The 22,713-nt window shown below is 41.0% G+C and overlaps 1 protein-coding gene across 1 annotated transcript in view; it reads right to left on the bottom strand.

Annotated features, from left to right (window-relative positions):
- Nucleotides 1-22,713, bottom strand: part of DENND2B (DENN domain containing 2B) — a 190,674-nt gene that overhangs the window by 54,417 nt on the left and 113,544 nt on the right. The window contains 1 exon segment of the mRNA XM_037840044.1: nucleotides 3,474-3,578. Within this exon segment, the coding sequence (XP_037695972.1) occupies nucleotides 3,474-3,553 (80 nt within the window). The 5' untranslated portion in view covers nucleotides 3,554-3,578.

Here is a 22,713-nt window from a genome sequence, read left to right as displayed (position 1 = left end):
AAATGTGGGTTGAAATCATGGTTCCACTACCACTTAGCTGTGTGGGCCTTCACTTCCTCTTATGCAACTGAGCCAGCTGAACCCAGAGTCCCTCCAACTCTAACATTCCAGTAGAGTATATGCAGGCCTCCAAAGAGTTCAACTTGAGTAATGGGATAAGACCCACACAAATACCCATCTTATGAGATACTATATGATAAATGCCATTTGGAGGCTCCAAACCAAGGGTTCTAGGAGTGAATGCAGAAAAGAGGGGGAGGGTGACACAGAGAGAACTAATATTTGCATCCAGACTGGCAGAAAGATAGGGTTTGCGTTAGAAAGCAGTGAAAGATAAGGGTAGAAAGAAAGACCAGGGCCTTTATTATGGAAAGTGTTACAAACCAGGCCAAGTTTGATCTTACCAAAGGTAAGTGTTTGAACAGGAAGATTCTAGTAATGCTTGCAGGGAGGACAATTCCAGGTACAATAAAATAACAGGAGGTTTAAGAGAGTCAGGCTTGATTTCTTTCTGCCATTATCTCTGTATCTTTGGGGAATCCCTCTCCTTCCCTGTCCCCCAGTTTCCCAATCTGAATGAACTTTTCAGCTCTGACTTTCTAAGAATCTATAGTTGGATGGAAAGCAAGTCCAGAGTTAAGAAGACTCATTAGGAAGGTACTACTAGGGCCTGAATAACACACTAGCCTATACTCCAAGGCTCCTTTCCCAGCCACCCAGTCAACTAGCCATCAGAAAGTTAGTCTTCTATGTAACAGGCATTGTCCCAGGCTCTGAGGACACAGAAGGAAGACAGAGTCCTTGCCCTCAAGAAGTCTGAACTGTTACAGACATCCAGGTTTCCCACACCTACGTCCAGAGGCAAAGTTCCCAAACACAATGACAGTCTACATTTCCAAGTAGCAATAATGCAGGTGCTGGAGTTTCACAGTGAAGAAGCTGTCTAGGAAATTAGCAGGCACAGGAGATCCTCTAAGAATAACTCCTGCTGCCTTCCAGGTTTTATTGCACAAATGAAAATTCCTGAGAGCAGTTAAGTAGCCAAAGTTCATCCCATCCAGGCGGCTGAATTAGCTCTAAACCCAACACTTCCTTGCTTGCAAGTTACCAAGCAGCTTCCAGTCTTACCCCAGGTCATTAACACCAGCACCAGAAAGTCTGACCTCTGGAATTTAGAGGAACTTTGAGAACCCACCCCCACCACTGCAACCTTCCCCCAGAATTGGATGCAGCCAAATCTTGTGAGCTAGAGTGGGAATAGCCTGTGGGAAGGGTCTACCTGCCAGCTAAGGGTGAAGCAATGTACCCAATTCAGTTTCACCAACAAAGGGAAAGGGAAACTTACTCCAGAAGACCAAGACACAGCAAAGAACAAACCTCAGGTGGTCAAATAAAAAGGCTTAGATTTTCTTCTCCTACATGCTCCTGCCAAACCAAGGCAGGGCTACAAAGGAGAAGGAAGGGAATAAAGTAGCAAAACACCTGTAAAAACCCAGGGAATGGAATCCAGGATCATAAATACAGACTGGCTTGGTGGTAGCATCAGATGAAGTATCCAAATGAAGCATACTCCCCTGCAAATACAAGTCTTGACAGCTCTGCAAGGTCCCATCTGCCATCCCTTCCAGTTTTCTGTGCCCTAGGGTGCCCTTCTCATCCCCACAAGCTAGACACAAATAAGTCTCAGTATCACTGTGTCTCTCTACCTCCATGTAGATGAAATGACGGTCTCCAGTGGGACAGGGTGTCAAACACCCAGCTTCCTAACGCCAAAGCACCCCTTCCCTCCCCAATCAAATTTCTAGTCACAACATGGAGTCTCTTCCCACGTGGACTCCTGGACTGGCAATGCTAATAGGACCCAGGTCACTGCCAAACATGTATTGAAATCTCAGATTAAGAAATTCAGGTGCCAAGATCATCAGTCCAAGTTTTAAATGCCTTAGAGAAAATGACTGCATCATCTTCTTCATCTCCCACACTCTAGCACAGGGCCTAGCACCCAGGAAGAGAGTCATCCGAGTTCACTGGCAATGTCTTCCTAAATAAACTGATGACTCACTGCCTTACTGAGCCCAAAGAACTTCCCAGAACTAGTTGCGGTAAAGGCAGCCAGAAAAACCACCAGATCACAATTTCTAAATAATACCTACAGTCCAGAGTTAGCCTCTGAAGGAATGGTGTACCCTAGAGCCACAGAGGCCAAAAGCCAACTCCTCAGAGAAGGAAGGAGGGAGGGAAGGAAGCAGAAATACAGCAGGAAAGAAGGAAATGAGGACTTAAAAGGGAGGCTAACCAAGATGCTTTTTAAAGGAGTATTGGAGGTCCAGATATTTACAAACACCATCTGGCATGTTATGAGGGCAGGCATGCTGGGATGCTAAAGGAACAGTGATTGCTGAAAAAGTTTCAAAACATGCAGGTGTATGTTCCAAATAGAAGCCAGGGCATCTGGCAGCAGCCCTGAATTCTGCTTTGCAATTCAATGTAAATACTGTATCTCCCTCTCCCTATGCCATGGTGGAAATTAGTAGGAAAACACTGAATACTTAAAGGAGTTGAAGGCTGCTGGGTATGGTAATCTCCAAGGCAGGCCCTAAATATATTATATCTGTGCTAATTTGGTCTGTTATGTACCCAGAGAAGACTATGTTCTTTTAATCCAATCTTGTGGGGGCAGACCTATTGTGTGTGGGACCTTTTGATTAGGTTGTTTCCATGGAGATGTGACCCCATCCATTCAAGGTGGGTCTTAATCCCCTTGCAGGAGTCTTCTATAAGAGGATAAAAGGCAGAGACGTTTTGGAGAGAGCTTAGGAAACTTAAGAGAGAAGATAAGAGAAACAGAAATCCAGAGATACTTTGGAGAAAACCAATGAAACCAGAAGCTAAACATGGGAGAGAAGGATCATCAGAGCCAGCCATGTACCTTCTCATGTGACAGAGGAACCCTGGATGCCATCAGCCTTTCCTCAGAGAAGGCCCTGTTGATGCCTTAATTGGGACATGTCCATGGACTTAGAACTGTAAATTTGTGAACTAATAACCCCCCCCATGTAAAAGCCAATCCATTTCTGGTATATTGCATTCCAGCAGCTTTAGCAAACCAAAACAATATCTTTCAAATTAAGAATAAAACTACAAAGTCATATATAATATTTATTTTACCCCTATGGTGGTCTGACCTAGAAAATCTGAGAACTTTAATTACCAGTACCCATCTGCCAACTCAGTCATGGTAAGATTGAGGAGCAAGACATGTCAACAGATTGGTGGGAGCCCAGCAAAGTGATTCTCCAGAAGCAGGCAATGGGAGACAAAGACTCTGAGATCTAGACTTGTTTCTGCCTTGGCCACCAACATGCCTTAATCATTTACATTCTGGCAGGATCCTGCCCAAGACCCAGGCCATTTGCTTGTCCCTTGATACCACCTTCCCAGCACTACTCTCCCAACAGTGTCCCTCTACTCACCTGCTCAGAGTCCCCTGAGGGGCCTTAGTGCCTCCAGCTCCATGAGTGATGCTGGCATTCTTGTTGGCAGTCATGGTCATTTCGACTCTCTGCAAACCCAGAGCCCTGCAAAGAGAAGGCCTGTAAGCCAAGTTTCTATAGGCAGCCAAAAGTACCTCAGACATCCACAGATGACCTACCAAATTTCTGTGGCGGGTGGCAGGAACCACTTTCCCACACGTTTACTCCATATGTTACAGCTTAAGGGCCTCTAGGGACCCGTGGCCTGGGTGGGGAAGAGTCCATGGGCTAACAGATAACATGTTGTCATTTTACAGAAAATGATAAGAAACTCCCACTTCTTATTTCTTAAGCTAGAGTTTCCCAAACTGCTATTTTTCCATCAGTCTTTATGATTTTTGCCATATCCATATACCCCTGAACCACTGTTTAGTCATTATTTTTCTTTAACTTAACTTGACACTGACTTGCTTTCTTAAAAACTTAAATCATTCATTCTTTCAACAAACATTTACTGAGTGCCCACGTCCTAGGCACTGCTATACAGCAAAGAATAAGACAAAGTCTCTGTTCTCATGGAACTTACATCCTGATGGGGAGGGACAAAAAATAAGCATACATATACACATGCATACATATATCATATGTGTGCAATACATAAGTGTATTTTTATGTATAATATGGAAGGTGATGATAAGTGCTATGAAGAAAAAACAATGCAAAGTAAAGGGAAAGAGAGTGAAAAGGGGTATGTTATTTTCAATAGGATACTGAGGAAAGATCATTTTGATAAAGTGACATTTAAGCAAACACCATGAAATTGTATGCTAGAAGTGCTAATCATATTTTTTCTAAAACCATTAAAATAAAATTGATATACATTGGGACATTTAAATATTTACAAAATTTCCATTCATGTACTATGAATGGAAAAAACTATAAAATACTATAAAACTATAACGCTAATATGTCACCAATAAATAGTAAGATCACCATCCTTTAGAGAACCCTATTTTATGCTAAAATAATGAAAGGGAGCAAACGGTTAAAACTTAAGGGCACATCCAGATGGGAAAGGAAGAAGTAAATCTATTTGCAGATGGCATGATCTTGTATATAGAAAATCCTAAGGATTCCACTAATAATGAGTCCCTGAGAGCTAATAAATGAGTTCAAACAAGGTTGCAGGATACAAGATCAATACAGATTCTACACACTAGCAATGAACAATCTGAAAATAAAATTAAGAAAATGATTCCATTAACAATAACATTAAAAAGAATAAAATACTTAGCAATAAATTTCACAAAAGAACTGCTGGACTTGTACACAGAAAAACTTCAAAACATCATTGAAAGAAATGAAGAAGACCTAAATAAATGGAAAGATATCCATTCCATGTTCATGAACCATAAGTAATTTAATGAATCAAATATTTGTTAGGATAGCAATATTCCCCAAATTGATTTACAGATTCAGCACAATCCCTATCAAAAACCCCAGCTGGCTTCTTTGCAGAAACTGACAAACTGATCCTACAGTTTTATAGAAATGCAAGGGACCCAGAGAAGCCAAAACAATCTTGAAAAAGAAAAATAAAGTTGGAGGACTCAGAATTCCCAATTTCAAAGCAGACTACAAAGCTTCAGTAATTAAGACGGTGGAACCGGCATAAGAACAGACACAGAGAACAACAGAATAGAATTGACAGTCCAGAAATAAACCTATACCTTCACAGTCAATTGATTTTCAACAAGGATGCCAAGACAATTCAATGGGGAAAGAACAGTCTTTTCAGCAAATGGTGCTGAGACAACTGGATTTCCTTATACAATAGAATAAACTACTACCCGTATGTCATACCATACACAAAAATTAAGTCAAAGTGGATCACAGACCTAAATATAAGAACTAAAACTACAAAAGCAAAGTTTAGAAGAAAACATAAAAGTAAATCTTTGTCATTTTGGATTAGGCGATGTTTTCTTAGATACAACACCAAAAGCACAAGTGACAAAAAAAGAGATAAATTGGACTATATTAAAATTAAAAGCTTTTGTGCTGCAAGCAATACATTTGAGAAAGTGAAAAGACAACCCATAAAATGGGAGAAAATATTTATAAATCATATACCTGCCAAGGGACTTGCATCCAGAACATATAAAGAACTCTTATAACTCAATAACAAAAAGACAAAAATAACCCAATTTAAAATATGGGCAAAGGCCTTAAATAGACATTTCTCTAAGATATAAAATTGGCTAATAAACATATGAAATGATGCTCAATATCATTAGTCATTAAGGAAATGAAAATGAAAGCCACAATGAGATACCACATCACACCCATTAGGATGGCTATAACAAAAAAGACAGATGAAAATAATTGCTAAGGAGGATGTGGAGAAATTGGAACCCTCATACATTGTTGGTGGGAATGTAAAATGGTACAGCCTCTTTGGAAAACAGTTTGGCAGTCCCTTAGAAAGTTAAATTCAGAGTTACTATATGACTTGGCAATTCTACTCCTAGGTATATATTCAAGAAAAATGAAGACATGTCCACACAAATTCTTGTGTATGAATGTTCATAACAGCATTCATTATTCATAATAGCCAAAAATGGAAACAACCCAAATGTTCATCAACTGATGAACAGGATAAACAAGATGTGGTATATACATACAATGGAATCCTATTTGACAATAAAAAGAAATGAAGTACTTATTCATTCTACAGCATAGTTGAACCTTGAAAACAGTATACTAAGTGAAAGAAGGTAGTCACAAAAGACCACATATTTTATGATTCCATTTATATGACATGTTCAAAATAGGCAAATCTAAAGTGAAAGTAGATTAGTGGTTACCTTAGGGCTGGGCTAAGGGTGGGAGAATGGAGAGTGACTGCAATGAGTTTGGAGTGGTATTTTTGTTTCTGTTTTTTTTTTTTGAGATGATAAAAATGTTCTGGAATTAGTGATGATGGTTGCAGAACTCAGTGAACAAATAAAAAACCACTGAGTTGTACACTTTAAATGGATAAATTTTATGACGTGAATTATATCTCAATAAAGATGTTAAAATAAAACTTAAGGGCAAACAAAAGTATATTATTGGAACAACTGAAAAATAATTGGACTATAGACTGTATGATATATCAATGTTAAATTTCCTGAACTTGATAACTGTACATATTGTGGTTACATAAGTGAATATTCTTGTTCCTAGGAAATATACATGAAAGTACTAAGCATTAAAGAGCATGATGTACGCAACTTACTCTCAAATGTTTAGAAAATCAGATGGATAGAAGGATGGATATATAGAATGATATAATGTGGCAAAATGTTAGAAGCTGTAGATCTGGGTATCTGGGTAGGGGGTATACTAAAGTTCTTTATATTGTCTTTGCATTATTTTTGCAACTTCTGTAAGTTTGAAATTATTTCAAAATAAAAAGTTAAAAAAAAAAGGGCAAAAAAAATTTGTTAAGTGCCTGGAGAGTAGGTGTGAGACAACACAACTGATATATCAAGCACATTTTTAAATGAATGTGCACTAAGCCTAAGCTAACAGCACCATGATGGAAGCTGAATAGCTCAGGAACAGTAAGTAGCTCTCTCACTCCTTTAGGCATCCTCATCAAGTTAACCAAACTGAAGGGTATCTAGATGGGAAAGTTAAACACATTTATTTACAGCCACTAATCCTGGAGGCCTCCTTATTTATTACCTTGGTGCAAATAATTGACTGGTCTCAACGATAAAAGTAATCAAAACCCTAATTCTCGATACTATTTATTCCTAATTTCATCATGAAATGTACTATCTATAATTGCTTCAGCTTCATGTAGGCTCTCAGGATTGGGGTTTTGGTGATGGTAGTTGTGGGTGGAGTCAGGGTGAGAAAGGGTGGAAGCAGGAACAAAGGTGATTATCTGATGGTGTGATAGTACTGAAAGGTATCTCCAAGGTGAATATTACTGATGCTTTTTGAAAAAAGAAACCAATGCTTAACCTCACTTTTATTCTTCATAGAGTGGAGATAATTCTTCCCTACCTGTTGACCTTTAAGGGTTACCATTAAAAAGTCAATTATGGACGGGCAGGCAAGATGGCGGCATAGAGAGGAGTGGAAGCTAAGCAGTCCCCCTGGAACAACTACAAAAAACCAGAAACAACTAGTAAATAATCCAGAATAACTGCGGGGGGACAAACAAGACCATCCACTCATCACACACCAACCTGAATTGGGAGGAATGCCCGAGAACACAGCATAAAATCTGTAAGTAAAACCTGCGGAACCAGGTCGGAAGACCCCCTCCCCCATAGCCTGAGCTGCAAAGCCTCATGGTGCCAGAGAGAAGCTCTCTCCCAGCAAGCAAATATAGCTCAGCTGAGCTCCAACTGGGGTTTTAAGTAGCGAGTGTGAACTGCTCACTACAGGTACGCAGCCCCAAAAAACAGACAGAGGCTTTGGCTGACGACTGACCTGGGAGAGCTGGAGGGTCACCTTGGACTGGGTCTGAAGGGGACTGTTTCTTTTTTGGCTCAGTGGAGAAAGCCCCAGTCATTTTAAGTTTCCAGGGCTGTGACTCGGGGAAGGGCGGAGACACCACAAGCAGAGAGCGAGACCATTGAAATGCTAATGACCTCCACCTGGGGGCTCTGTCTTCTCTAGGAGGAAAGGGGTGGGGCCCTTTCCATTCAGAACCAGACCCCAGAGCCTGGGGGAACACGGCCATACCTCCTCACACCAGTCAAGAATTATAGGCTAACAGGCATCACCTGCTGGGCAGAAAAGCACAGTGACCTGAGGCATCAAAGGGTGGAGCAATTTTCTAAGACACACCCTCAGGGAAACCAGATACTGAATATTTCTTCCCTCTGTTCTGGTCTGGGAAAACCTGATTTGGATAAACAAGGAAACCATGACTAGACAACAGAAAATTACAACCTACACTAAGAAAAACAAAGTTATGGCCCAGTCAAAGGAACAAACGTACACTTCAACTGAGATACAGGAATTTAAACAACTAATGCTAAATCAATTCAAAAAGTTTAGAGAAGATATTGCAAAAGAGATAGAGGCTGTAAAGGAAGCACTGGACCTGTATACGGCAGAAATCAAAAGTTCAAAAAACCTACTGGTAGAATCTATGGAAATGAAAGGCACAACACAAGAGATGAAAGACACAATGGAAACATACAACAACAGATCTCAAGAGGCAGAAGAAAACACTCAGGAACTGGAGAACAAAACACCTGAAAGCCTACACACAAAGGAGCAGATGGAGAAAAGAATGAAAAAATATGAGCAACGTCTCCGGGAACTCAAAGATGAAACAAAGTACAATAATGTACGTATCATTGGTGTCCCAGAAGGAGAAGAGAGGGGAAAGGGGGCAGAAGCAATAATAGAGGAAATAATTCATGAAAATTTCCCATCTCTTAAGAAAGACATAAAATTACAGATCCAAGAAGCGCAGCGTACTCCAAACAGAAGAGATATGAATAGGCCTACGCCAAGACACTTAATAATCAGATTATCAAATGTCAAAGACAAAGAGAGAATCCTGAAAGCAGCAAGAGAAAAGCAATCCATTACATACAAAGGAAGCTTAATAAGACTATGTGCGGATCTCTCAGCAGAAACCATGGAGGCAAGAAGGAAGTGGTGTGATATGTTTAAGATACTGAAAGAGAAAAACCACCAACCAAGAATCCTGTATCCAGCAAAGCTGTCCTTCAAATATGAGGGAGAGCTCAAAATATTTTCTGACAAACAGACAATGAGAGACTTTGTGAACAAGATACCTGCCCTACAGGAAATACTAAAGGGAGCACTACCGGGTGATAGAAGACAGGAGTGTGTGGTTTGGAACACAATTTTGGGAGATGGTAGCACAACAATGTAAGTACACTGAACAAAGGTAACTATGAATACGGTTGAGAGAGGAAGATGGGGAGCACGTGAGACACCACAAGAAAGGAGGAAAGATAATGACTGGGACTGTGTAACTTGGTGAAATCTAGAGTATTCAACAATTGTGATAAAATGTACAAATATGTTCTTTTACGAGGGAGAACAAGCAAATGTCAACCTTGCAAGGTGTTAAAAATGGGGAGGCATTGGGGGAGGGATGCAATCAGCATAAACTAGAGACTGTAACTAATAGAATCATTGTATTATGCTTCCTTTAATGTAACAAAGGTGATATACCAAGGTAAATGCAGATAAGAGGGGGGGATAGGAGAGGCATGTTAGACACTTGACATTGGTGGTATTGTCTGATTCTTTATGGTGGGTAATGTCCATGATCAACTGTACAAATACTAGAAATCACTTCATGAACCAGAACAAATGTATGACAATACAATTAGAAGTTAATAATAGAGGGGCATATAGGAAAGAACTATATACCTATTACAAACTATATACTACAGTTAGTAGTATTTCAACATTTTTTCATAAACAGTAACAAACGTACTATATCAATACTAGGAGTCAACAATTGAGGGGGGTTGGTTAGGGATAGGGGAGGATTAGAGTTTCCTTTTCTTTTTTTCTTTTTTCATCTTTCACTTTATTTCTTGTCTGGAGTAATGAAAAGTTTCTAAAAATTGAACAAAAATTAAGTGTGATGGATGCACAGCTGTATCAGGGTACCCGGGGGCAAGTGATTGTACACTTTGGATCTTTGGATAATTGTATGGTATCTGAACAATCTCAATAAAAATGAAAAAAAAAAAAAAAAGTCAATTATGGGAAAAAAAATCTTTATAAACTTACGTACATAGCATAACACTAGTGATTACTTATTACTACTACTAACGCTATTAGCCAAATTTGGCACTGTGCTAGGACATCTATGTACACTGGCTGTGGTACAATATTCTCTACCTGCACTATGTGTGCAATGCAAAAAGAAGGAAGAGAACCAAGAATTGAAAGACAACTTGAATGCCAAGACCTACCCCATATATTTGCAGGTATAGTGTGTGGCCTTAGCCCAGGTTTGGTATGGCATGAAGACTTTCTGGATTCTAACCCTCATTATTTCTTCCCAAGCTGTGTGGCTCAAGGTAAAATGCTAAAAACTCACTGAACCTCAGTTTCCTCACTGGTAAAATGCAAATAATAATCATACCTACTTTGTGGTGGGATCCTGTAAGGAATCAATTAGATAATGTAATAAAGTTACAAGTAATGTTTCTGACATCAAGAATAGTTTGACTGTTTATAACGATAATGATGAAAACATGCAACAAAAAGACAAAAAATGCTGGAATACCTAAAAAAAGGGGGGGGAGGGGGAGGCAGCCTCTGGAAGCTTTCCCAGGCCTGGACCCAATGTCCCCAGGGAGCACAATGCTACAAGAAATCAACTTGCTAAGCATCAGCTTTCAACTGTGCCCATGGTAGCCCCACAATAACCATTACCACTCATCCAAACAATATTGAACATGTTCTAGCAACTCCCAGGCAGAACCTCGGGGAAAGGGCAGAAGATATGTGGAAAGGCCAGAAACTGAAATATTTTAAAAGAATACAATGAAAAACATATTATTTCTTTCCCTGAATTTTCTATCTAAGGAGGGTAGACACAATGCTCTGAAATACGATTATGCAGTAGTATATGAGAACACAGAGTCAACTTAATAAAAAGAAAAAATGTAGCTGACTCTAACAGTTGGGTGGATCAAGAAAAAAAATCCTGTGAAGATGTAACCAAGACAGGAACAGATCAAATATGTTCCAAGGCCTGTAGCAGGACCCTAAGTCACAATTCTGCAAGAGCACAGCTGCCTTTCTCCGAAGTGGCCTGGACATTCAGGCATCTTGGGCAGGCACTGTTGAAAACTCCAGAACAGACCACAAGGTCAGAAGAACAGAGATGTCAACTCACCATCCCCTTCCGCCACAACTGCTCTCTCTAGGCCAGGTCCATCAGAGTTGGGAAATAATTTGGGGGGTGGAGGAGCTGAAGGCCAGACTATCTAACCCTTTAAACATGAAGCTCAGGCTTGAGCACTCTCTGCATAGCTGGCTTCCTGCTGGACTTTGCTTCTCTCAGTGCTCTAAGAGCAGCCCCAGGCTTTCATCTATCTTTTTAGCTTGGTACCTTGGCTAGTCAGGCTGCAAGGAGAGAAGATGTTCCTAAGCAGAGGAAACGCCTATTGGGAATGGAGCAGGGAAGCCAGGGGAATGGGAGGCTGCTTCACTAATTCCCAGGCCCATTAATGGCAAAGTATAGGCAGAAACTGCATATTTGGAAAATGAAATTCTTCAATTAGCATCTATAGCTAACTATGAATTGTTCAAAACCCCAACTCTGACAAATTATAAACAACTACCTGAAGAGTTACAATCCAGAAAAAGGAACATAATATATTACCTCTGGAACAAGAACTTTTCTACAACCCTGGGACCTGAAATGCCGTGGGAAGAACCTGACTTGTGACTTAGGTGTCTGGGTCCAACCCTACCTCTATCAACTGCTAGTTATGTGACCTTGTACAAGTGAGTCTCAAAGACTCATTTTCTCAATGATGATGATACAACCTACCTCACCTGATTGCCATGTCTGGCAAAGAGAAGCTTAATAAATGTTTTTTCTTCCATATCATACTTCCCTAAGCTTTGGAAGACATCCTCTCCATTCCCTAGACGGAAGTCACTTTTCAGACTCTCTAGTACCACCATTCAAAACATTTACTCTATGCGAGGCCTGATGCAAGGTGCTAGAGATATAAAAATGGACAGATGTGGCCCATGCCCTGGAGGAGCTAACTATAAAGAAAGGGAGAGAAAATCAAGTAAAAAGTGTAATCAAGTAAAAGTTTAATTACAGCCTTAATCTGTAAACCATAGTAAAAGGACATAAGGAAAACAAAGATGCATTTATTTTGAGACATGCTGCTAGTTCTTTACATTAGTGAGATATTGCAGGGTCAGTTCCAGAACACTGTAAAAGCAAATAAGGAAATAAAGCGAATCACACAAATTTTTTGGTTTCCCAGTGCATAAACAAGTTATGTTTTCACTACACTGTAGTCTATTAAGTGTGCAATAGCATTATGTCTAAAAAAACAATGTCCATACCTTAGTTTAAAAATACTTTATTGATTAAAAAAAAATGCTAAACATCATCTGAGCCTTCAGTAAGTCGTAATTTTTTTATTGGTGGAGGGTCTTGCCTTGATGTTGATGGCCCCTGGCTGTTCAAGGTGGTGGATGCTGAAGGGTGGAGTGGCTGAGGCAATTTCTTAAAATAAGAAAACAATGAAGCCTGCTGTATTGATGGACTCTTCTTTTCATGAAAGATTTCTCTGTAGCACGCAATGTTGCTTGATAGCATTTTACCCACAGAATTTCCTTCAAAACTGGAGTCAATCCTCTCAAACCCTGCTGCTGCTTTATCAACTAAGTTTATGTAATACAGGCATACCACATTTTATTGTGCTTTGCTTTACTGCACTTTGCAGATATTGTGGGTTTTTTTTTTTTCTTTTAATAAACTGAAGGTTTGTGGCAATCCTGCATCAGTCAAGTCTATTGGCGCCATTTTCCCAATGCATGTGTTCACTTCTTTTCTCTGTCATATTTTAATTAAGGTATGTACATTATTTTTTTTAGACATAATGCTATTGCCCACTTAGACTAAGTATAGTATAAACACAATTTTTTTATGCTCTGGGAAACCAAAATATTCATGTGACTGCTTTATTGTAATACTTGTTTTATTGCGGTAGTCTGGAACCAAATACACAATATCTTCAAGGATGCCTGTATTCTAACTCCTTTGTGGTCATTTCAACAATGTTCACAGCATCTTCACCAGGAGTAAATTCCATCTCAAGAAACCACTTTCCTGGCTCATCCATAAGAAACAAGTCCTCATCTGTTCAAGTTTTATTATGAGATTGCAGCAATTCAGTCATATCTTCAGGTTCCACTTCTAACTCTAGTTCTCTTACTATTTCCATCATATAATAATAATGAAAGAGTATGAAACATGGTGAGAATTACCAAACTGTGTGTTCTAATTTGCTAATGTTGATGGAATGCAAAACACCAGAGACGGATTGGCTTTTATAAAAGGGGGTTTATTTCGTTACACAGTTACAGTCTTAAGGCCATAAAGTGTCCAAGGTAACACATCAGCAATCAGGCACCTTCACTGGAGGATGGCCAATGGTGTCCGGAAAACCTCTGTTATCTGGGAAGGCACGTGGCTGGCGTCTGCTCCAAAGTTCTGGTTTCAAAATGGCTTTCTCCCAGCACGTTCCTCTCTAGGCTGCAGATCCTCAAAAATGTCACTCTTAGTTGCACTTGGGATATTTGTCCTCTCTCAGCTCTCTGGAGCAAGAGTCTGCTTTCAACGGCCTTCTTCAAACTGTCTCTCATCTGCAGCTCCTGTGCTTTCTTCAAAGTGTCCCTCTTGGCTGTAGCAGCTTGCTCCTTCTGTCTGATCTTATACGGTGCTCCAGTAATTTAATTCAGACCCACCCAATGGGCAGGCCAACACCTCCACAGAAATTATCCAATCAGTCATAACCCACAGTTGGGTGGGGCTCATCTCCATGGAAACACTCAAAGAATTACAATCTAATTAACACTGATAGGTCCACCCACACAAGATTACATCAAAGATAATGCATTTGGGGGGACATAATACATTCAAACTGGCACACTGTGACACAGAGACACAAAGGGCACACATGCTATTGGAAAAATGGCACCAACAGACTTTCTTGACGTAGGGTTGCCACAAACCTTCAACTGTAAAAAACACAGTATCTGCAAAGCATAATAAAACAAGGTATGCCTGTTTATTATAATAGCTAAAATTATAAGCACTTTACTTGCATCAAATCTTTTAATCTTGTAGCAACCCTATGAAGTAGGTGGTATTATTATTTCTACTTTACCAAGGAAACCAAGGTACAGGGAGTTAAATAGCTTGCCCGAAGTCACACAGCTAGAAAGTGGTGTGGCAGGGAGTTAAGCCCAGGTCACCTGTGTCAGTGCCCCAGTTCTGAGCCAGGACCCTGTATTGCTTCCAATTATCTTCTAATTCAGTTCTCACCATTCTATGGGGTAGTGCTATTACAGCCATATTTTTCCAATCAGGAAACAGGTTGAGAGAGATTAAGTGACTGGCTCAAAATCACTCATCTAGAGCAGGGGCAGAGTAAGGAATGTGGACCTAAGTCTGTCTGACTCCATAGTCCATTTACTTTCTTTCATATCAATTGGGATGCCTGTTAAAAACACAGAGTCCTAGACCCCACTTCCACCTCCTGATTGGAACCTGTGGGGGTAGGGCCTAGGAATTTGCAATTTTAATAAGCACTTTAGGCCAGGCTCACACACAATTATGTGTGAAAATTTGTGTCCTATAGCATGCTCTCTGAAGATATGAAAGGGTGTGAAGGGTCTCCACCATCTTCCCAAGAGTATGCCAAGCTGTGGCACCCCTTAGCTTCAAGTAGCCTGCAAAGAACTACAGACCTACAATGACAAAGGTTCAGGTATATCACTGGATCTCATAAAAACATTATCAATATCTCACCCAAACAGTTTCTTCAGCCTTCAAATCAGGGTTCTTGTATCTCAAAACAACTCTTCCTGCCACCCACCCCTGGTAGCTAAAAACCTCTGTCTCTGCTTTCTCCCCAATTCCAAACTCCTGGGAAAAAGAGCCTATACCAGAAGTCATAAACTGTTGGCCCGAAAGTGGTGGTCTACTGGAGCAGACATGTCTCATTTGGCCTTCTCTTACTTGAATTCATTGCCAAACATTTAAAAAATGGATGAGTACAAATAAAAATTCAGATTCTGGCCTCTCTTGAAAAATTAGAAATTCTACCATCACTGACTGCACTTATTTTTGGCAACAGTTAACCAGAACTGAGTAGAAGAGACCCCCATTTAGATGTGCCATGCTCTTTCCAGTTTTCCACTGCACCCCCCAGCTCCCACTCCGCCACCACCTACACCTTGTCAGCCTAAGTTCCAAGACTGATTTACTTCAACTGCAGGTGAGTACGCAGTTCTAAACTGTGTCCTAGGAAGGAGGAGTTAGGAGGCACTGCACTGGGAGCAGCCACAGAAAACCTCCTGGATGGCTGAGACTCAGTAGCACAAGGAAAAAGAGCCTGTTCTAGTGCAGGGCACCACTTCTTGGCTGTCTGAAGACCACCCACCTATTTCCCTCACTGCCACTAGCGGAAAGAACCTAGAAGGCTCTCTGCTTTTGCTCAGGCAAGCCTTCATCCTGCAACTCTCTCCCCAGCAACTTGAGTGTTCCTTCTCCCTCAGTGCAATTCCATCACCCCATCCAGAGATGCCTCTCCCCAAGGTCCAAAAAGGGAACCAATTAGAGGTCAGTTTCTGAAGGAAGCTCTTTGTTTGGAATGCCCAGTCTCTAAGATTGAACCACCTTAATCTTAGAGCCAAAACCTGTTTTCTTAATTTAGGTGACACGTCTAAATGTCCATTTGGTACTTTTATACAGGTATCATTGTGGACTTGACAGTATGCCTTGCCACTGAAGAAAGAGACATCTGAACCCTGAGAGTAATGAGGAACAGATATAAGCCTTTGGATGGAAACTTCCCAGTCTGTTGAGGTTTAAGTCACCAATGAGAGGAAACATGAACACTGCTAAGCACTGTGCTTCACTAGTCCAGGCAAGAAGTCAATAGCCCCAACAAAGGAAAACTCTAAACCACATGAGAGAGAATTTCCATTGACATCTACATTCTGCTAGTTTCCTAATCAATCTACTTGTGTGGAAGCAAGAGTTGAGGAAGTAGCCAGAAGGGAAGGAAAAGGTGGAAAAGGGCAATTTTTGTGCCTGATAAGAGGACTGGGTTACAGCCAAGAGACAGTTGCTATAGTCTGACTGCCCTGAGGTCAAACTGGCCTATTCATCCTACTTTGGAGGCAAATGCCTACTCAGACAAGCTTTACCTTCTTACTAATACCCTCCTGTACTTTTCTCTATACCAACTTTGGTACTCATACTCCAAGGCTTAACAAATGTGCCTAAATCAGATGATCCTTCCCTCAGTGGGACCTTAACTTCATTTACCTCAGTTATGTATGTATCTTCTGAATCCTCACAACCACACCTGTTCTTCCCGAAGGAGGGAAGGTCCTCTGCTATACTCCCTATGGAAAAGTCCCCCTGCTCCCTAGAAGGCAGGCCAGCACATGCTATAAGCAGAAGGCGCAGCCCCTCCTGACCAACGACCTGAGTGGTTCTCAAAAGGATAAAAGGGCTCCTAGAAACGGACTAAGAATAGAACTTGAGAATTTACCAATGCCCTTTTCTCTGTCTTCTCAGGGCTGCTGCTTTCATTCTCTCCCTGTTGCACCTGCCACTCCTCCCCACCTACACATCCAACCCAGAGCTAGTGCAAGCTTCAGAAAGGGTGGCATTAAATGAGCTCCTTTTTTTTTTTTTAATCTTCATTTTATTGAGATATATTCACATACCACGCAGTCATACAAATCATACATTCGATTGTTCACAGTACCATTACATAGTTGTACATTCATCATCTAAATCAATCCCTGACACCTTCATTAGCACACACACAAAAATAACAAGAATAATAATTAAAGTGAAAAAGAGCAATTGAAGTAAAAAAGAACACTGGGTACCTTTGTCTGTTTGTTTCCTTCCCCTATTTTTCTACTCATCCATCCATAAACTAGACAAAGTGGAGTGTGGTCCTTATGGCTTTCCCAATCCCATTGTCACCCCTCATAAGCTACATTTTTATACAACTGTCTTCGAGATTCATGGGTTCTGGGTTGTAGTTTGATAGTTTCAGGTATGGACCACCAGCTACCCCAATTCTTTAGAACCTAAAAAGGGTTGTCTAAAGTGTGCATAAGAGTGCCCACCAGAGTGACCTCTCGGCTCCTTTTGGAATCTCTCTGCCACTGAAGCTTATTTCATTTCCTTTCACATCCCCCTTTTGGTCAAGAAGATGTTCTCCATCCCACGATGCCCAGGTCTACATTCCTCCCTGGGAGTCATATTCCACGTTGCCAGGGAGATTCACTCCCCTGGGTGTCTGATCCCACGTAGGGGGGAGGGCAGTGATTTCACCTTTCAAGTTGGCTTAGCTAGAGAGAGAGGGCCACATCTGAGCAACAAAGAGGCATTCGGGAGGGGGCTCTTAGGCACAATTATAGGGAGGCCTAGCCTCTCCTTTAAATGAGCTCCTTTTAAGTACCCAAACCAGTGTTCTCAAGAGTGTAGGCCTTGGAGTCTTCCTTCCTCTCCTGCAATTGTCCCTGGATTGGGCTGAGGTGGGAAGGGATTTATCTACACTTCATAGCTCTGCCTGAACTAACAGCTCTAGGCCTTGCTATAGCAACTCATCTAGGAAGTTCAGCCATCCCTCTGGTCTTCTGACATCCTTGTCCCCTCTGTCCCCACTTGGCTGAGAAAGCTGTAGGGCAGTGTTAGCTAGTTTCTTCTGTCTTTTGAACAACCCTCAGTACTTAACAGAGAGATCTTCACATAAAAAAAAGCTGAAATAAATGCTGATTGACATGTTAATTGATGATGAAGAAGGCCCCAAAGAGCCAAAGGCAAAGGATTACAAATGGCCCTAAAAATTCCAGAAAGGGCCATATCTCCTAAGGCTCCTTCTCTTTCAAAAGTAACAGCTGCTATAAAACCCAAGAAAGGGAGTTTTCCAGCAGAAGCTGCCACAAATGCCACCAATGGCAGGCCTTTTCCTCCCACCCCTCGGACAATTTTGTCTACCTTGGGGCTTTCAATATCTTCACAAGTTTTCTGCAAGAACCTTGTTGTGTCTCATCCAACACACTTCTAAGGAATAAGCTGTTCCTGGAAAACTTGCCTTAATCTCATTCATGTTGGCTTTCTCCTCTGTCACCCGTTTTCCTCCCCACCTTTCCTAATTCATTTCTCACTGGTTATCTGCTCAAAACTTTATCTTTGGCTCTGCTGTGCCTAAAAATAAGGGATTACAAAGGAAAGGAGAGAAAGTAGGCTCAGGAGGTTGGTTGGTTGGGTGTCAAATGCTTTAGAAAGGGAATGAGGAAGGATTTTCTCAAGTCTATCCCATAATTCCCTCTAAAATGCCACACTCCTCGTCTCCCTTGCTAGTTCTACAGACCTTGTACTTTGGTTCTTTTCCATTCCAGGTTCTGCGATTCTAGGTCCAGAAAACCCTTCAAGCAAAAATGCCTGGGGGATTATAAGGTGGGTCTCGTGGACAGGAACCAAGCTTTGTTTTGCTGGGAAGTCAGAAAGAAGATTGTCCAGTATTTTTACAGGTCTATGAGGCTGAAATCCCTCTCAACCAGCCATAGGAAAAGTTTGTTTTTTTTTTTTTTTTTTTAAATAATAATCAGAAAAGAAATTAAGAACTTGTTCCATCTCTTCACTGCCCATTTATCACTCCTACACCTTCTTTCCCAACCCTCCTCCTCAAAGAAAGCCCTTTAAGTTTAGGCTTTCAACCTCAATCATTTTCAATCCTTTTTCCTGCCAGATGGTCCTTCTCTACTTCAGTAGATTCTGTGGAGGTTTTAAACTGAATTTAAACGCTTCCTGAAAGGCTGAAATGGGGTGAGGGCCTGTTAGGCAATTCCAGGCCAAAGGAAATCTGGTTGCTTCTGAGATAAGTTTAAAAACCTAAGCACTGCTGTTTTTGCCAGCCTGGAATGAGGGCCTCACAGCAAGTGGCCTAATTCAGCTCTGCCAGGATGATGGAGCCCACTTTGCCCAATGACTTGCAGGGGGAGCAGAACGGAGGCATAGCTCCCATAAAGAACCCTGCTCCTGAGGTTCTTTCTTTCACTTTCTTCAGTGCTTTCTTTCACTTCACATCATCATAATGATGATGATTCAAAGGCCATAGTCCTATCTCACATCAGAGCCTTCTCTGGCCAGCAGTATCAGGCTAGTTGCTATTTCCTGTTCATGCTAGGAATGTTCATGCCTCCAAGCTTCTATTTAATCAATTTCTTCTATCTTGAATATCCACCCAATCTTTCTTAAATATCCAGTTCAAATGTCAACTTATTTCTGAAGCCCCTCCTGGCCCTAAATGCTGACTCCTTCCATGCTCTTTGTTCTAGCTGAAATCAACTTAAATGATGTCAAGATGTCTCTTCTGCTCTAGAAAAACATACCACCAACAAGTTGCACTTTCTCAGAGGAAGACTAGGGAAATAATAAGGGCTGGCAAAGTCTCTCTGTACCTCAGCTTTCCCATCCGTATCACAGGGAGAATACTCCACTTGTATATTGAGAACATAATGATCAACAAGAAGCCATGATAAAGAAGAATACTCAGAACCAAGAGGGGACACACGTGAAGTCTCTTGGCTCAGGAATATAGCTTTCCCCCAATTCTCAGCCTCAAAACCTCTTAGCTTGTCCTCACTCTTAGCTAGTTTTGTTTCCTACTTCATTGAGAAAATAGAAACAATCAGAAGAGATCTTTAATAAGCTACCTCCATCACATTTATCTACTACTAGGATCAATGCAGTCATTCATTCCTCTGCTCAAAACCCTGACATGGCCCCCCATTCGTACAAAGTAAAGGTCAAAATCCTCAAAATGACTTACAAGGCCCTGCATCCTCTGGGTCCCTATTACATCTCTGACCTCATTTCAACTCCTCTTTTCCCTCACTCTCTCTATTGAAGACTCATTGCTATTTCCTCAAACACACCAGGCACATGCCTACCTCAGGATCTTCACACTTGCTTTGCCTTGTAACTGGAACACACTCTCCTCAGAGAGCTTGCTCCCTCATCTCTCTTAAACCTTTGGTCAGATGTCATCTTTTCACCGAGGCCTTCCCTGATCACATTATAAAAAATTAAAACCCCTTCCCCACCCTGCTCTCCGCTAGCACCTCTAGCCCCACTTTTCCATAGAGTTTATCACCACCTAACATATTTTCTTTCTACTCATTTATTACATTTATGAATGCTGCCTGAGTCTAGGGATTTTTGTCTGTGTTATCGGTGCCGAGGACAGTTCCTGACACATACGAGGCCCTCAATAAATATTTTTTGAATGAGAAAACATTTGCCACCAGTTCAGAGTGGCCCTGCCAGTTACTACCACACTCCCTGGACAGGGAGGACAGGTTGGGCAACTTTGGGCTCCATTGTTCAGACCCATCTTTAGTCCCTAAGAGCTTCCCAGGAGAGGGTCTGACCTACCTGCAGCAACCACTTGCACTTGGAAAATTCAAAAAGGGGCCACACCCTCTGAGCCCCCAAAAGATACAGGGCAAGGTGGCTGCAGCCCAAAAACTCAACTGAAATTATACTCTAGAAAGATTGCAACAACTTCCTTATTGTAAAATGCAAGGATGCTTTCTCAGGAGCTTAATAAATTACAGGACCTTCCGTTTCCAAGGTCTACTGTTTTGGACACTACAGATCAGGCCCTCCCTCAAAGACTGTAATAGTAGCAATCCTCAACTTGGAATACACCCACTGGCAGTGGCATTTCACAACTTGCCCAGGAGAACTTTATGCTCATCAAAATGGGCACAGATTAAGAAAGGTTGGGCAATACTTCAGGAGAAGTCACAAAAAGAAGAGTCAGGTGTGAGCAGCTAAGGCTTCAGTTGTGTACTTACTTGAACCCCTTGAGGGCCCCTCCCCAGTCAGGCCCCAGTGTGCTACTGTGCTACACTCTGATCCTTACCCTTGAACAGTTCCCCATCCTCCCTGAGACAGACAAATAAAGAAAAGATTCCAGTAGAATGTTACAAGAGCTATGATAGAAGTATGAACTTAGAGCTCTGAGAGCAAGGAAAAGGCACCTAATCAGGCAGACAGGTTGAGTGTTGGGCAGGAATTCTAGAGGAGTAAGGAAGAGACATTTGGGCTGAGTCTTGCAAGATTTGTAGGAGATAAGGAAGACAAGAGTAGAACATTGTAATCAGAGGCAAGGAGCAAAAGCCAAGGAGAGCTTCAAGTAAGCCGAGATTTCTTAAACACAACACAAAAGGTGGTAATCATAATGGAAAACACAATGATAAATTAGATGGCATTAAATAAGAATTTCTGTTTAAAAAAGCACCAGTTAGAGAGTGAAAAAGCAAACTACAAGGTAGTGCTTAACTTCATTAGTCATCTGGGAAAAGCAAATTATAACCACAATGTGATACCATTACATATCCACTGCAATGGATAAAATAATAATAAAAAAATACTTAGTGTTGGTGACGATGTGTAGCAACTGGAATTCTCAAACACCAATAGTGGGAGTGTAAATTAATACCAACATTTTAGAATAACACTGGATTCAGCAACCAAAGCTGAATATATGCCCAATAATCCTCTTCTAGGTAAACCAAAAAACATACACACATGTACCAAAAGACAAGAATGAGAGGGTTCAAAGCAGCACTCTTCATAATAACTATAGCTGAAAACTATCCGAATGCCTATCAACAGTAGAATGGAAAATAACTTATGGTATATTTACATAATGGAATACTATACAGCAATGAGAATGAACATCTATAATCTATGCAACATGGATAAATCTCTCAAACATTTTATTGAATAAAAGAAGTCAGACATTAAGAGTACATACTGCATGTCCTCTTTATGTAAAATATGAAAACCACAAAATAAATTTATACTATTAGAAGTTGGGATAATGGTTCCCATAAGAGGAGAGTGACTAGAGGGGTTTTGAGATATCAGTAATACTCCAATCTTTGATCTGGGTGTTGGATTACATGGGTTCAGATGCAAAAGTCTGTTGCGCTAGACACTTAAAATATATGTTTGTATGTTATGCTTCAATAAAAAGTTTTAAAATAGCACACAGGATACAGGGTTCAGCAGATTTGGGAACATTAGATCCCCAGAGCAAGGTTATTGAAAGGGAGAAATAGAGAGTAACTCTCAAAATGCAGGTCTTGGCCAGTCACAGGGCTGAAATTCCCTTTGGGGGAAGGCTCTTTTTCCCTCAATTTTGGAAGGTAGTAGAAGAAAGCACAAGCACCTGGCCAGGCCCTGCTGGTTCTATGCTTACTTTCACCTCATTCAATCTTTGTAACAACCATATGAGATTACTGTCATCTCTATCTTATAGATGAAGAAACTGAGGCTCAGAGATGTTAAATATTGTGGTCAGGGTTTCATAGTAAGTGTCAGCCCCCAGGGTCTGGAGAGGTTGGCACTGGGCTTTATAACTGA

This window comes from Choloepus didactylus, chromosome 6 (genome assembly GCF_015220235.1).
Source record: "Choloepus didactylus isolate mChoDid1 chromosome 6, mChoDid1.pri, whole genome shotgun sequence".
In the NCBI taxonomy this organism is placed as follows: Eukaryota; Metazoa; Chordata; class Mammalia; order Pilosa; family Megalonychidae; genus Choloepus; species Choloepus didactylus.
This window is presented reverse-complemented; position numbering and strand designations above follow the sequence as displayed.